At 38.0% G+C, this 16439-nt stretch overlaps 1 protein-coding gene across 2 annotated transcripts in view; it reads left to right on the forward strand.

Annotated features, from left to right (window-relative positions):
- Positions 1-14056, forward strand: part of ABCD3 (ATP binding cassette subfamily D member 3) — an 86223-nt gene extending 72167 nt beyond the window's left edge. For both annotated transcript variants that reach the window (XM_080655668.1, XM_080655669.1), the window contains 3 exons: positions 6788-6892; positions 9467-9523; positions 12487-14056. In XM_080655668.1, the coding sequence (XP_080511794.1) occupies positions 6788-6892; positions 9467-9523; positions 12487-12564 (240 nt within the window). In that variant the 3' untranslated portion in view covers positions 12565-14056. The remainder of the gene's footprint in view (positions 1-6787; positions 6893-9466; positions 9524-12486) is intronic.
- Positions 14057-16439: the final 2383 nt, after the last annotated feature.

Genomic DNA, 16439 nt, shown 5'->3' on the forward strand with positions numbered 1-16439 from the left:
TGTCTTTCCTTCTCTCTTCCACATACTCTAAAAATCAATGGAAAAATATCCTTGGGTGAGGATTAACAAAACAAAACAAACAAGTAAGGGTGTGGGGAAGGAATCCTGTAAAGCCTGTTCACAGTGATAGAGTTGTTAGGAAAACGGAGAAAACTCACCCATGGCACTGCTGTATGACCGTGCCATTCACGGTATGTTCTGTGGGGGCCAATGTCTGGAGAATTGATCGGAAGTTTAAAAGAGCATATTGTTTTGCTACTTTCAAAGGGTTTGTGGAGAGAAAGAAAAGGCAAATGTAACAAATATTAACATTGATGAAGTTAGGTGAAGTATGTATATTCATTTTACTAGTCTTTCATTTATTTGGTAGGATTAAAAATTTTCAAAGTAAAAAGTTGAGTGAAGACGAGACAGTTTTTATAAATTATAAAAATTTACATTCATAAATTATAAAAATTATAATTTTTAGGAAGAACAGACTTGAAAAGTTTAACCACCTAAGATAAAATAGCGAATTTGTAAGTGTGAAGGTTTGTGTAAAACAAATGAACCAAAGGAATTTTGGGCAAGGAGAGTTAGGGTTTGAATTTGAGGGAATGGAATAATATTATTGAATAATAGAAGGTCTGGTGACAAACTTCTAAAAGTTACTTTAGTATAAATGTAGGGAAATGAGATTATTATCCCATTATTTTAATAGTAAGAAACCTAATTATGGTATAATTTCCACAGAGCTCGGTATTAGCCAAGTGTCTGCCTTTATAATCTAGTTAGCACTTGGGTGGGGAACGTGTGGCCCTCAGGCTGTATAAGACCTGTGAAATCATTTGGTCTGGCCCTGCCAAGGCATTAGAGGTGAGTTAATTAAATATTTGACCAAACATAGCAGGCTTTTTAAAATATATTTTTATTGACTTCAGAGAGGAAGGGAAAGTGAGAGAGAGAGAGAGAGAGAGAGAGAAACATCAATGATAAGAGAGAATCATTGATTGGTTGCCCTCTGTACATCCCCTACTGGGGATCGAGCCCACAACCTGGGCTTTCCCTTAATTGGAATTGAACCTGAGGCCCTTCAGTCCGCAGGCCAACATTCTATCCACTGAGCCAAACTGGCTAAGGCGAGTAGGCTAATTTTTAACCAAAACCATCCCCACAAGCCATGATATTTTGAATTTAATTTTGTCTATAGACACTTATGGTGTACAAAGGGTTAAGTCGATACTTTTGTATGACCTGAAAATGATGTTATAAATATCCAAATGGCCTTTGGCAGAAAAAAGACTCCCCACTCCTATGTTAGGAGATCCAAATTTTCTCAGCTAACTGTAATACAAGGCAGTATATAGCTACCAACAAAGTGCACTGGGAAAATGATGAGGAAAAGTAGATTGTGAATGGCAGATCCTGTTTAATCCTTCCAGCAGCCCTGTGAAGTAAGGTACAGGCAAGGGTAAGACTTGGCCAGCCTAAGCACCCATATAGCTCATGAATGGAGAACGGAGATTCAGGTGCAGGTGACTCTGACACCAGCACTTTTGCTCTTAACCAACATATTGTAGTCTTCGTTGTGCAGGTGGGTGTCTTTCCAGTTCTCTTCTCTCATTGCCCCTTGACATTGAGAGAAATGTCTCAAGTGACATTTCCTTTCAATGAAGTGACATTTCCCTTCATTGCACCCATTTGGGCCCAGCCAGCATCAGCCAGCATTGTTCCACCTAATATTATAAGTTGACGTATCTTATTTCTCTGACTGATAGTTAACCTTCCCACTCTACTATTTTTGTTCTTGTTTAGTAATGGGTTTTCTTACTGTGAATTATGAAAAATATGCATATGATAGAAAAGTTGGAACATTTATAAAATTATGAAGGGCCAAATCTCCTTACGAGCAATACCACTGTCATAAAAATTTTAGTGACTTTTTAATCCATTTAATTACAAAATATTTTCTTTTGCCTAATTGTAAACTATCCCCCTTCAAACTCACTGTGATTTCTTAAATATTGACCACTCCCTCTTCTTACAATTGATCAGTTCTCTCTTGACTGTTTCCTTTCCTGCCTGGTACAGACCTAATAATCCAGGGCCTGGCATGGGGCCTAGCACATAGGTATTCAGGAGGTGTTTCTTAAAGGAATAAACAAATGATCTCTTCCCCTTAACTTCCTTCCCCACTTGTTGTTTCCTCATATTACATGAATCCCAACCCAAGAGTGGTCATCTGCCTTGGCATTTCTGTGCATAGGCTTCTGAGCACAGCAGAAACAATCAGAGTGGTATGGATTGGTGCCACCACACTGCCATGGTTTCCAGGCCCACAGAGGCTCACAGCATGGCTTGGCAATCATTTTACCCTTTTTTGCCCCCTCTCTTATTTTTTATGGTAATTGTTTAAAAACCACCAACCTCTGGCTTCCTACACTATTACCTTACTCCACCACTCTGGGCAAGATAATGCTCCTCCTGCTTCTTACAGGAGGAAGGGAGAGGGATTGAGAGTTAGAAACATCAATGAGAGAGAAACATCGATCAGCTGCTTCCTGCACACCTCCTATTGGGGATGTGCCCGCAACCAAGGTACATGCCCTTGACCAGAATCGAACCTGGGACCTTTCAGTCCACAGGCCAACGCTCTGCTCTATCCACTGAGCCAAACCAGTTAGGGCTCCTCCTGCTTCTTAAAGAAAAAAAAGAGAAGCTGCTCAGTGAAATGACAGCTAACTCTTATTGAATGCTTAATAGATGATAGGCAACATGCTAAGCACTTTACACAGATTATCTCATTTAATTCCCACAAGAAGTCCTGCGAGATAAGAAGAAGAAATTGAACTGTAGTACAATTAAGTAGGTTGCCAAGCAAAGACAGCTAATAAAAACTAAAGCTGGTGGGGGTGGGGGTGGCTTATCAAGCTCAGGCAGCAGTGTGACTGCAGTATTCATAAGGATGGGGCAAAAGTACATTTACAGTTGTTTGTATGGAAAAATAATACAATAATAAATAATAATACAGGAATAAACTCTGTGATTCACGTACTCACAACTGTAAACCTACTTTTGCCCAACCCTGTATTTATTCACTTTACAGTCTTGTATTGTGGTATCAAGTAGCTGACAGTATAGTAGCAGAGAGATAAATGAGAAAATTTCCTCATAATGTGGTAAGTGTGGTGAGGAAGGAATGCAAAAAGTTCCATGAGAACACAGAGGAGGGGCATTGGTGTGCAATGCCTTCAAATAATCACTCCTCTTAATTAACTTTGCACTGGGCTGTCCTGACCTTCCTACTTCTACTGTCAATGGAGAGTATGCCATCCTTCATCTTGAAAAAAGCTAAATGCCTTTATCTGTGTTTTTGGACCTTTTCTCCTCTGACTTTATCACATCCCTTTTTTTCAGTTATGTAACTTTCTCTTTCAAAAAGAAATTTTCAGGTCTCTTTGATCTAAAAAGCAAACTTGTACTATAATATTATCAACAATCCTATCTAATAAAGAGAGAATATGCTAATTGACCTCACACAGTTGCAAAGATGGCGGTGCCCACAGCCAATAGGAAGGAATATGCTAATTGACTGCCCTGCCCTCAAAAATGGCGGCGCCCACAGCCAATAAGGAGGGATTATGCTAATTGATTGCAAAACCCTCAAAAATGGCACCCACAGCCAAGGAGGGAATATGCTAATTGACTGCCACACCCTCAAAAATGGTGGCACCCACAGCCACAAGATGGCAGCACCTGGCTGCTCTATATGCCTGCCTCTGGAGTCCCCCAGTTCCCTCAGGCCCCCAGCCACCCAGGGCCAGCCCGAGACGCAAGCAAGCCTTGGATGGCGGCTGCCCAGCCACCCCAGGCAAGCTTCGGATGGTGGCCGCCCAGACACCCAGGGCCGCCCGAGGCTCAGGTAACCAGGGCCGCCCAAGGCTTACACTGCTGGCAGTGGCAGCAGCAGAGGTGTGATGGGGTGTTGCCTTCCCCTGATTGCCAGGTCGCCTCCCGCCCCTGAGGGCTCCCGGACTGTGAGAAGGGGCAGGCGGGGCTAAGGGACCCCCCACTCCAGTGCATGAATTTTCATGCACCAGGCCACTAGTAAAAATATATTAAATAAATAAAAAGCAAACTTTTCTTTCTCTGTACATCTGAACTTGATAATTTATACTTGCTGTTTCCCCTTCCTTACCTCATACAAATAGGTATAAACCCCAAGAAATCTGTTTTATATGTTTTAATCATTCATTTATCCACTATTTTAATGTTTCTTATATATAAAGTGTTTGGTGTACAGTATTAAATAAAATGGGGTCTCTGCTTATGTGAATATTCTAGCTTAGGGAAGTAGACAAAGAAACAGATAACATACAAGTCAGAATCTATGAAGCGTTACGGAGATGTTATAGAAGAGACCCATGTGGGTTGACAGGGAGGGGTTCAGGGTGGGTTGTTAGAGGAGGCGACATTAGCAGAAATTTGAAGGATGCCAAAAGCTAAGTAAGACGTTTGAGACATAAGGAAAGAGACATGGTGCTAAGCCTCTAAGTCTAAAGCCTGAGACTAGACCTTGTGTTCTGATAGTCAAGAGGAGTCAGTGTTGGCTGGAATGTGGAGGTTAGACAGTGAGTAGGAATAAGATTGTGCAGGGCCATGTAGGCCACGGTAAGGAATTTGAGTTTTATTTTAAGTGACATGGAAATTGTTAAATGGTTTTAAGCAGAAGTGAAATTCTTGTTTTGCATTTCTGAGATCCTCTCTGGTGACCTGGAGAATGGATTGGAGATTTATTTGTGGTCAGATGATTGTGTTCTGGGCTAAAGGCATGATTGTGGAGATGGGGGACCATACATGCACTAGGATTTACTCAAGTAGACTAAAACTGAGGGGTGTAAGGAGGTGAAAGGGAGGAGGAGAGATAGGACAGGAAGAACTCACGGCTTTCTGGCTTGAGCAACTATCTGATGGTGTCATTTTCTGAAATGTTTAAGATTGGGAGTGATGGATGAATGGATTTTAAGGGGAAAATCTAGGAAATCTATCTGAGTTTTAGATTTTTAAAGTCTAAGAGTCCTGGGAGATATCCAAGTGGAAAGATCAAATAGGAATTTTTATATATCAGTCGGGAAATTAGAAGATGAAGTATGAATGAGAGATATGTATTGGGAGTTTACAAATGTACATAATATTTGAAATCATGAGATTTGATGAGAACACTTAGGGAGATACAATATAGGAAAAAGAGAGTTAGCCTGGAGGAACCCCAACATTTTTTTAAATTTTAAATTATTTATTGTTTAAAGCAGTGGTCAGCAAACTGCGGCTCGTGAGCCACATGCGGCTCTTTGGCCCCTTGAGTGTGGCTCTTCCACAAAATACCACGGCCTGGGCGAGTCTATTTTGAAGAAGTGGCGTTAGAAGAAGTTTAAGTTTAAAAAATTTGGCTCCCAAAAGAAATTTCAATCGTTGTACTGTTGATATTTGGCTCTGTTGACTAATGAGTTTGCCGACCATTGGTTTAAAGTATTACATGTAGTATTACATATGTCTCCTTTCCCCCCTTTTGAACTCTCCCCTCTTATATGCATGTATACAAGTCCTTTGGTTGATCTCTTACCCCCACCCTCCCCTGCCTTCCCTCTGAAGTTTGATGGTCTGTTCGATGGTTCTCTGTCTCTGGCTCTATTTTTGTTCATCAGTTTATGTTGTTCATTATATTCCACAAATGAGTGAGATCATGTGATATTTATCTTTCTCCGACTGGCTTATTTCACTTAGTGTAATGCTCTCCATGTCGATCCATGCTGTTGCAAATGGTAAGAGTTCGTTTTTACAGCAGCCTGGTATTCCATTGTGTAGATGTACCATAGTTTTTTAATCCATTCATCTGCTGATGGGCACTTAGGCTTTTTCCAAATCTTAGCTATTATAATGCTTAAGTGGAAGATGAAATGCTGGAAAAGAAACTGAGAGAGCAGCCAAAGAAGTGTGAAAAAACTTAAGGTCATGGTTTCACTGTCACTTTCTTAAGAAAGAGGGAGTGATTACCTGAGTTGACTTTTGCAGAGAAGATAAATTGGGCAAGGATAGAAAAGTGTCCATTGGTCCAGCAACATGGAGATCATTGTTAGGGGCAGATGGCGAATTGGAATATCTATTAGACAAAGGATCAGAATAAATAATTCCCAGAAAATAAAACACATATCTAAAGTAAACATGAGAAAATGTTCAGCATTTCTGCTAATCAAAGAAATGTAAGCTATAACAATCTTGATGTTAATTTGTACTTACAAAATTAGCAAAGGCTTTAAAAAATGAACAAGCCGATGAAACAGGTGCACAAAAAATTATTGGTGGGAATATTAATAATTAATGTTGATAATGTAATATTAATGGGCATTACTTAAGCAACAGAACATTTAAAGATAGACATATTTTTGTACCTGAGCCATTTATAAGTCTGAATTCTAAGATTTGATTACAATAGGTATCCTTTAATCTTGTGTACAGAACTTTCTTTAATATTAGTTGAAACTCTACTTCACCTCATATCAGTCCTGAAAGTTTTGTTTTACTCTGAACAATATTTTCCATGCATTACATTTCTGTCTTTGTTCAGGAAGACAATAGAAACAATTAAGTTTATTTATATAGCTTTCATTTCTGGGAAATAGATTTTTTGAGTTAGAATAACTTTCATACTTGTTTTATAAGACTGTAAGTGTGTACTTAATTTAAAGTAAATCTATTTTAGCTTATTAACTTCTGCAGGTGATTATGCAAAATATTTCTTTTGCTTCAGATGGCAAGATTATTTTATCATAAACCCCAGTTTGCCATCTTGGATGAGTGCACCAGTGCAGTGAGTGTGGACGTGGAAGGCTACATCTACAATCACTGTCGAGAGGTAAGTGGACAGGTTTGCAGTGTGAGGGTCCATGTCCTCCTTCCTGCTTTACTCTGTGTCCAACCAAATAGCTACCCAAAGAGAAGATTCTAAGTCATTAAGTAACAAAATTACTATCAAAGGAAGATATCTCTCTATAGCAAGGATTTTAAGGTGATTATAGATACAAGAAAAAGTAAATGAATTCTGTATATAATTCTCTTTAGCCACATCTTAGATATGACACCAAAAATATATTTAAACTTCTTTTTCTTTTACCTCATTCCCTATATTAAGAGTTAATAAACTGGTATATTTTTAATTTGTTCCATGAACTTTACCTAAATATGATTTGTGGTGTTTTTTTGTTGTTGTTGTTGTTGTTTTTTAATCAAGAAAATGTAACAGTAATCATTTGGCAACTTTAATTTATCTATTTTTTTCCCTCTGGCCTAGGCAGTATTTTACCAAAGCCTTTTCTGGGGCTATCTACATTGGTTCCATTCTATTCAGTAGTCTCAGTTGTTTTTTTCCTGTGAGAAATTATCACGAACATCTATACAAAATTTGGAGCAAAATCCAACAAGCATTTACATAAGTAAATGAAGTACAGAGTCTTTTAACATTTTGTAACTGTTCTTTGGGAGTTTAGCCTATCTAATAAAAGGGTAATATGCAAATTAATTGTCACTGCGTCACAAAGATGGCGGCACACATAGCCACAAGATAGTGACGCCCAGTCCTCTCAGCCCCGCCGGAGTCTCCCAGTCCTGGGGGGCAGCTGCTGAGAGTGGACACCATGAGCGGCCTGGTGGAATGCTTGCTTCATCGATTGACATACTGATGAAAGAATATATGTTACATTCATCTTTATAGGGAGATTTTTAACTACTGATTTTTGTTTCTTTAATGATTTGTTTTCTATTTTTGAGTAAGTTTTGGTCATTTATAATTTTTTATGCATTTGTCTATGTAGATTTTCAGATTCATAGGTATTAGAGGTGTTGGTGGTATTCTCTTACACATAAAACCAGATAGTCTCTATTTGATCAGTGATATAGAGGTGCTTCACTGGTAACTTTGTCATGTGATTTTCTTTATCTAGCCATAGCCTCTAAGTTCCCACATAAGATGCAGTTCTCCTGTTTTGTATCTTGACTTTAGTAATTCTATTATAAACAGTGCCTCACTAAGTCAGGTTCTAATTTAATTATTGTAGTATGAAAAGAGAAATGATAAATGAGCTTTCAGAAGTCAGATAATGGTTGTACTGTTGAAATTAATGCTTATTGACAACTGATATATAATATGCTTATTTTGTCCTACAGTTCCTAACCAATTTGAGAACCCTTCCATGTGGCAGCTAAACTTAGGACGTTTAAAGTTTTAAGTGATATTACTTTATATCATCACTTCATACAGCAGATGTGTAAATACGTTAGTCACTTAAATCTCATGATTGAAGTGATCCAGAATATACTTAACGCTGATTTTTATCACATGACAATAAGATTTAGAACTCATGATGGAAAGTTTCTGGATACAAACAATGATTTCTTAGTCTAAGCTCTATTGACAATTTGGGCTGGATAATTTCTTAGTTGTGGGAATCACCATAGGCAGTTTGGTGGTGTCTTTTGCCTCTGCCTGTTAAATGTCAATAGCACTCTCAGTTGTGACGATCAGAAATGTTTATGGACATTGCCAAGTGTCCTCTAAGAGACAAAATCACATGCAGACACCAACACCTAGTTGAAAACCACTGATCCAAAGCAATTAGTTAAATTAGTATTGTTTTTTAAATCTGAAGTTCAGATATGTGGAAGCTTATTTGCAATCTAAATCCAGTAAGTTTTTTAAAACCAAAAGATTTTTCATTATTTTCTGGCAAGCTCACTGGGTAGCCAAACCTGGCCTGAACTAACAAAAGACACTTAAACTCCTTTAACTATCGCACTGTCACTGTCACATGTATTGCAATAAAAACATTCATGTGTTTAATTATAGAATTTGTCCCAGAACCCTCTGGGGCTGGTAAATACTGCATTTCCAAAATATGAATTCCAAGACACATTCCAAAACAGGGTTTTCCAAAAACGATGATGACTCTGTATTGAAAAAGCAAATTGACTTTGGATAGTACTATATTGCTTTAATTTTCCTGATCTTGACCTTTTGCGATTTCTATCATTCTTATACTTTTTCCATGTATTTTTCACAATAAATAGAAAATGTGCTAGGATATATATTTTTCTGCCCCAAACAAAATAATACATAATGCTAATACCTGTTAGTTTGTTTTTGTTTTTTTCCATAAAGAACTTTACTGATATCTGTTCATTTTTATTATGTGGTTGATGGCCTATGCTTTGTATTACCTTGAACATTTGGCATCAATTGTAATTATTTTCTCTTTGACATTGATTTTTTAACTATAGCTACTAAAGACCATCATCTTAATATCTTAAACCAGCGGTCGCCAACTGGTGGTCCGCGAGGTCCGAAAGGTTGGCGACCGCTGTCTTAAACTATACAGAGTGGTTTAAATTGTAATCTATGTTATTGGTATAAACATAAGTCATTTCCTTGTAATAGGTTGGCATCACCCTCTTCACTGTGTCTCATAGGAAGTCTCTTTGGAAACACCATGAGGTTTGTATTTCTTACATTTTCTTCCTTTTTCTTTTTATCCTCACCCGAGGATATTCTTTCCATTGATTTTTAGAGAGTGAAAGTGAGGGAGGGGGAGAGAGAGAGAGACAGAGAGAGAGAAACATCAATGTGAGAGAGACACATCAATTTCTTGTCTCCCCCATGCACCCTGACCAGGACCGGGAATCAAATCTGCAACCTAGGTACATGCCCTTGACTGGAGATCAAACCCAAAACCCTTCGGTGCACAGACCGATGCTCTAACCATCGGGCCACACGGGTCAGGGCGCTTTGAGATTTCTTGGAGTATATTCCCTTATATATATAAACCTTAAGGGAAAAGGTTGATTCCGTTTCAGTCATAAAATGAAAGATGATTTCCTTAAATATTACTGTAATTAATTGTCAGTTTTGAAAGCTACAATATATATAAACAATCCCTTGTTATATATGATGAATATTTGAAAACCAGTTAGTGGTTCTCCAGTTTTAGATATCACTATTATATAATAACTGACTAAAATTTGCATAATTTTATCACAGCTGTGGCCAAGTAAACTTTTTCTTACCATCCAGTATTAGCAGAAGGGGAAAGAGTCTTCAGAAGGATTAGATCCCAAAAAGTCTAGGGACACTTTTAGTGGAGATCAGCATAACAGGAAACTGAGTGTTGTCAGCTATGTGTATCATTGCACTGTGATAAAGTAGCATTCATTAGGTAGTCACCACAATTTGTAAGATATTCTAGTGAGGTTTACACTGTGCAGATATCTTATTCTTGCCATTCCAGCAGTGCCACTCTCAGGATGGTAGGCAGTTCTTTCCAACTCTTAGTATAAAATGATCAAACCCTAAAAATAAACCCAGTTTAACTCATTCTATTATTATTATTTAATATATGTTTTTATTGATTTAACAGAGGAAGGGAGAAGAAGAGAGAGATAGAAACATAGTGATGAGAGAGAATCATTGATTGGCTGCCTCCTGCACTACTGGGGATTGAGCTGGCACCCGGGGCATGTGTCCTGACCGTGATCTCCTGGTTCATGTAATGTTCAACCACTGAGCCATACCAGCCAAGCTCATTTTATTTCCTTCTTTTTTTTCTTTCCCCTCCCTGCTTTCCTTATTTTTCCTTCCTAAAAATACAGAAAATTTAGGTAAAAGAAAGGGTCTGAGAAAAGTTGGGACAATGGTAAGCATATCTAAACCTATGAAGTACACCGCTGTTTGAGCACCTTTTGTTGTTAAGTACTGGGCTTAGTGTCCGAGGGATACTGAATACTATCTTTATCTGCAAGAACCTGTAGTTTAGATCAGTGGTCGCCAACCGTGAGGTCCGAAAGGTTGGCGACCACTGGTTTAGATGACAGTGTACAAATGATAAAATGAGCATGGGACTGAAGTCAGAAAACCTGGGTTCAGACACCACTGTTTCTGGCATCAATTGCTTCCTTTGTGTAATAAAGTTATTGACTCTTACCTGCCTGTCTCATAGATTACCTTGAGGATCAAAGAAACAGCCTATATGAAAGTACTTCATAAGGCGTAGTGAAATTCTGTATAGCTGTGTGACTTTTAAAGATAGTTTTGCCCTAGCTGGTGTATCTCAGTAGTTGGAGCATTGGCCCTGGCACCTAAGGTTCCCGGGTTCAATTCCCTGTCAAGGGCATGTACCTGGGTTACAGGTTCGATCCTTTGCCCTAGTCGGTTTGTGTGGGAGGCAACCTATCAAAATGTCTCTCTCACATCAATGTTTTTCTCTCTTCTCTCTCCCCCTCTTTTCCTCTCTCTCCCTCTCTTTCCTTCTCTTTTTCCCTCTCTTTTTAAAAATCAATGGAAAAAAATATCCTCAGGTGAGGATTAACAACAACAAAAGGTAGTTTTTATCTTATGGCATTATAATTTGTCCATATTTTCATGAATTGAATGAGAGATTGAATAACTAGAAATCAAAGCAATTTAAAATATATCCAAGCCTTTGTGTTTGTTTTTTTTATTTTCACCAGAGGATATGTTTATTGACGTTAGAGAGGATGGGGGTGGGGTGGGGGAGAGAAAGAGAGAAACGACAATGTGTTGCCTTTCATATGTGCTCCAACTGGGGATTGGATCCACAACCTAGGTATGTGCCCTGATCGGTAATCGAACTCACAACCTTTTGGTATATGGTATGATGCTTCAATCAAATGAGCCACTCAGCGAGGGCAAGTCTTTGTGTATTCTTAGAAGTTCATAAACTAATAGGACAATGAAAGGTCTTGGGTTTTACCTCTCCTTGTCTTCTGGATATATGTATAGATAAGTAGCAAAATAACCATCAGGCCAGTACCATGTGAAGGAGGGGTGACAGGAAGAACAGCAAAGTTAGAGCCAGAATAGCTAAGAAATAAGTATGGAAAACAGAAGTCTCTTCTGTCAATAAAAAAGCCACTAACCAGAAGGTTTTATTAACCATTGTCCTGAGTCTCTTCATTGGATGGGAAATATAGGGACAACTCTTTTCTTCCTGTGGCAAATAAAAAATAAACAGAAAGCCTTTAGTTAGAGGTTCCAAGCTGCCCTAGGAAACATTATTCCAGAAGCATGAAAGGCTGTCGGATTGAACAGACTTGCACTTGCTGCAGTTTGACCTATGGTAGCTCAGGCCCTTGGTTGTAGAGTTGTAGAAACATTCTAATTTGTGGGATGCTTATAGATTTGGTTCCTTTAAATAGTGAGGAAGTCTAGTGTTTTAATTACAAGCAGAGTTATATTGTTGCTATTTTTTAAAAGAATAGACTTCCTTGTTTAGTCTTACCTTGAGAGCTGTATGCGTTTCTGTGTATCAACTTTTAAGAATTTAAGCTTAGTTGCTTAAAATAATCATTTCTAATCATTTACTTGTATAATTATCACTACATAAATTCTTGACAAGAAGGAAATTCTCTTAGTTATGGATTTTCCCCCCTTCTTTCCCACAGTACTACCTGCATATGGATGGCAGAGGCAATTATGAATTTAAACAGATAACAGAAGATACAGTTGAGTTTGGCTCTTAGAATCCAGAGAACTGTACCTGCTTTGATGAAATAATTACAGAACACACTTAGAAATGCAAAGTACATTGTAAAATAAAGTTGAGCTTTTTTAAAACCAAGCAGCAAATTAACTAAATATAAAATAATCGAGAACAAGTTGTTAAAACATTTAATATTATGTAGGATATTGCTAATTGTGTATATGTTGGTTTAATTATTAATATGTACTAAGAATGACCTTATTCTTGTGGTTGAAAAACTGCCTAAATTAACTTGGGCTTAAATCAGTGTCACCTGATTCATCTTGGGATATAAGCCATTGAAAGTCAGCTAATTTGACTCATGGCTTTGTCTTTTCCTCGAATGAAGAACCCTGTTTAAAACTGGGGTCATCACATGTCCTGTTCTAACAAGATAGTTTTGAGTTTAATTTTCTTGTGCCCCTGATGGGGGGAAGCAAACAAATCATAGTGTATTAAAATGTACAGCATCATTGCATAAGAGCATTTATTATACAGCGGCAGATTCTTTAGCTGCCACAGTTATACTCATTCCTTGCATATGTCCTGGGGTACATTTGACTCCAGGAAAGCCATTTAAATTTCCTTTGGCCAAATCATAAATGTGTCCCTCTCAATCTTCAGTGTTGAGTTGTTTTAAGGGTTTTTACAAAAAGTATACCCAGTCTTGCTTACAAAAGGTGGTTACTATGTTTCACACTTACTCTTCCGTGTGTTTGGGATATTAAAACACAAAGTCTTTAAATGTCAAGTTTAAGGTCTTAAAAGATGTTTAGATTTTTTAAAAGAATTGGACGAATTTGTGTACATTAAAGCCCATTCATTAGAAGTGTGGTGGTTACATGGTGTGAAACTCCAAATGAGTCATAGGAATGCACTACATGAACGAACGCACTGAATATGCAACATTATCTGCAACATTATCACTGCCTTTGACTGTGATTTTATGTTTAAAAAATGTTTTAAAAATATTATGCACATGGTTGAAATATGTTCCCTAGGTACTGTTTTATTTCCATGAATTTTTCATAGCTTTTTAATATTTGGGTTATTATATTGAACTACCCTAAGAGAAATCGATTTCACCTTACCAGACCACCATTAATGACCACATATGTTATTTGCACAGGGAGACCTGAAACTGAATATTATAAATAAGCTAGACATTAAATCAGTCTTATCAAATGGGGGTTCAGAAAGGGACATTCTTTATTCTTGTTTCTCCATAACTGGTTTTGTTTTGTTGGAGAATTAATTATAAGAATTATCAGCTACTAAAGTAAAACTTGATGTACTGATTCCATAAAACATAACATTCAGTTTTTACCACTCTCTTTAACAAACTTGTATACTTAATTTCTGTTCAGATTTTTTAAAAAATCAGATATTCTATACACCCTTTGCTTGTTCTTTTTATTCTGGTATCTAAATAATGGGTAGTTCATACAGCCTTGACTTAAAAAACACAAAAATAAATTAACATTCAGAAAGCCCTTTTTGCACCCAATGTCTCTTTTTTTGAAAAGTTGTGTCAGATGTGATTTTAATGAAATGAATCTGTCCTTTAGAAAAGCCAGTTAAAACCTTTAGTGTACCTGACAGATGCTACCAAATAGCCAGGAGACCTTAAAATATATTACTAGTCCTGGGAAAGATTTTAAGGCATTCGGGAAGTTTGAGATGTTCAGATTTCTAGATTGCCCCAAACCTTGTAATAGCTGCCTCCCAATTCCCTCTATAGTGGATTCTTACTATTAAATTATTTTCTTTCTTTTTTAATTTAACAAATTTTAAAGCACCTCACCACCTGAGTCATGGGGAGGCGCCTCCTGGAGAGTCACAGTGCACAGTAACAGAAGGTGTTTCAATCGCGTTCCCCAAGTGATGGACCACGGAGCATTGTCTTCCCGTAATTCCTGTGAGCATTTTTTATAAATTGCACAGGAAAATGGAAGTTTAATTTGAAGAATAAACTAAAGAATAAAACCTTCCATCCATGAGCTACACACTGCATATTAAGTATCATTCTGTGTTGCATACCAAGCTTCTACTTTTTTATATAATGAGAAAATAGGGATGTAAGCAACTAAGATTGTTTGCTATGCATTAGCGGAATAAATGTGCCTAGGGTTTGCTGCTGCAGAGGAGGCAAAAGTTTACTTCTACCCTCAGGGTTTTTCCTGGGTCTGAGAATTAAATGGAAATAAAACAGATTAACAGGAAAAAATCATGGAAGTTTTAAGTTTTATGTGAAACGAGCCCTTATGAGGATATGAAGATCCAAAGAAGTGGCAGAACCTAAAGGCTTTTTTTATACTAGGTTGAACAAAGGCAGTTGTGGGAAATAAACTGAGGATGCTAAAGAAAGGTAAGAATTCTTTTAATCAGGTTTGTGTAGAATTCTCTGAGTGTCAACATCCTGTCCTTGGTGTTAAGAATGTTACTTCTGGTGCAGGAGGGCATCTTCCCTGTCGGGGTTTTATCTCTTGTTTTCAGGAAGAAAAAGGAAAGTCCGAGTGCTCCTCTTTCACCTGCTGTTTTTATTTTATTTTAAGGGCCTTTAACTCAAGCCAAGATGGCATATTTTGGGGTGGCATATTCTGCCACCCTTCACCTCCTTCCTCCTCTCTAAATGATTAGCATTTGGCTTTAAACTGGAGATATAGCATCTATCATTTTCTTATATATTTTTTTAACTTTTAAACTTAGTATTTAGATCTGTAATTTGCCTAAAAGCAATTTTCTTCTATCAGACAGACTTTAGCATCATTAGTTGTAGGAAACTATTTACATTTTTACCTACATCAGTAATTTTTCCTTTGTGAAGAATTGAAATGGGTTGACCTATAAACATGTCATATGCATGTCACTTAAAAAAATATCTAACACCAAAAATTACTGAAAAGCAGTCCTTTCCCACTCACCAGGATAACCATTCTTAACTTTTAATTGTTTTGTGGTGATTACTTTTTATTTTTAAACACTATGCTAGCTATTTCTTGATTAACCAGTTTAGACATGCCTATTACCCATATTTCTGCCTCATCCCCCACATATAGTTAAGTCATTTGTAAAAATTTGCAAACACTTTTTAAAAAATAAGTATTTTTTATTGATTTCAGAGAGGAAGGGAGAGGGAGAGGGAGAGAGAGAGATAGAAACATCAATGATGACAGAGAATCATTCATCAGCTGCCTCCTGCACACCCCACATTGGAGATCAAGTCCGCAACCCAGGCATCAGCCCTGACCAGGAATCGAACTGTGACCTCCTGGTTCATAGGTCGACGCACAACCACTGAGCCATGCTGGCCGGGCAAAATTTGCAAACACTTTATTGTACTACTAGAGGCCCGGTGCATGAAATTTGTGCACAGGTAGGGGCCCTAGGCCTGGCCAGCGATCAGGGCCAATCTGCGGGGCGACCAGCGGGGCAATTGGGGGGCATCCACTGGCACCCACCTTGGCTGGCCTAGCACAGCCTGCTCACTGGCCCCATCCCCCGCCGCCACTGCCAGTAAGGGCCTGCGGGATGGGGGCAGCTCCAGCGTTGAGCGTCTGCCACCTGATGGTCAGTGCGCTTCATAGCGACTGGTCATTTCACCATTCAGTCGATTTGCATATTAGGGTTTTATTATATAGGATAATACTTATGCTGAAAAGCCCATAAATCTTAAGCTAAATAAGTTTTTAGAAAGTGCACATTCTCATTACCACCCCTCCCCCCAAATCAAGAAGTCACTGTGTCAACTCAAAGGCCTCCCTCTGATAGTTTTCCAATTATTAGCCCCTAAAAGCCATTCTGACTTTTATCACATAAATTAGTTTGCCTATTTTTGAACTCCATGTGTACTGGACACACTTTTGTGTATGGCTT

Source organism: Plecotus auritus (assembly GCF_963455305.1).
Source record: "Plecotus auritus genome assembly, chromosome: 2".
Classification (NCBI taxonomy): Eukaryota; Metazoa; Chordata; class Mammalia; order Chiroptera; family Vespertilionidae; genus Plecotus; species Plecotus auritus.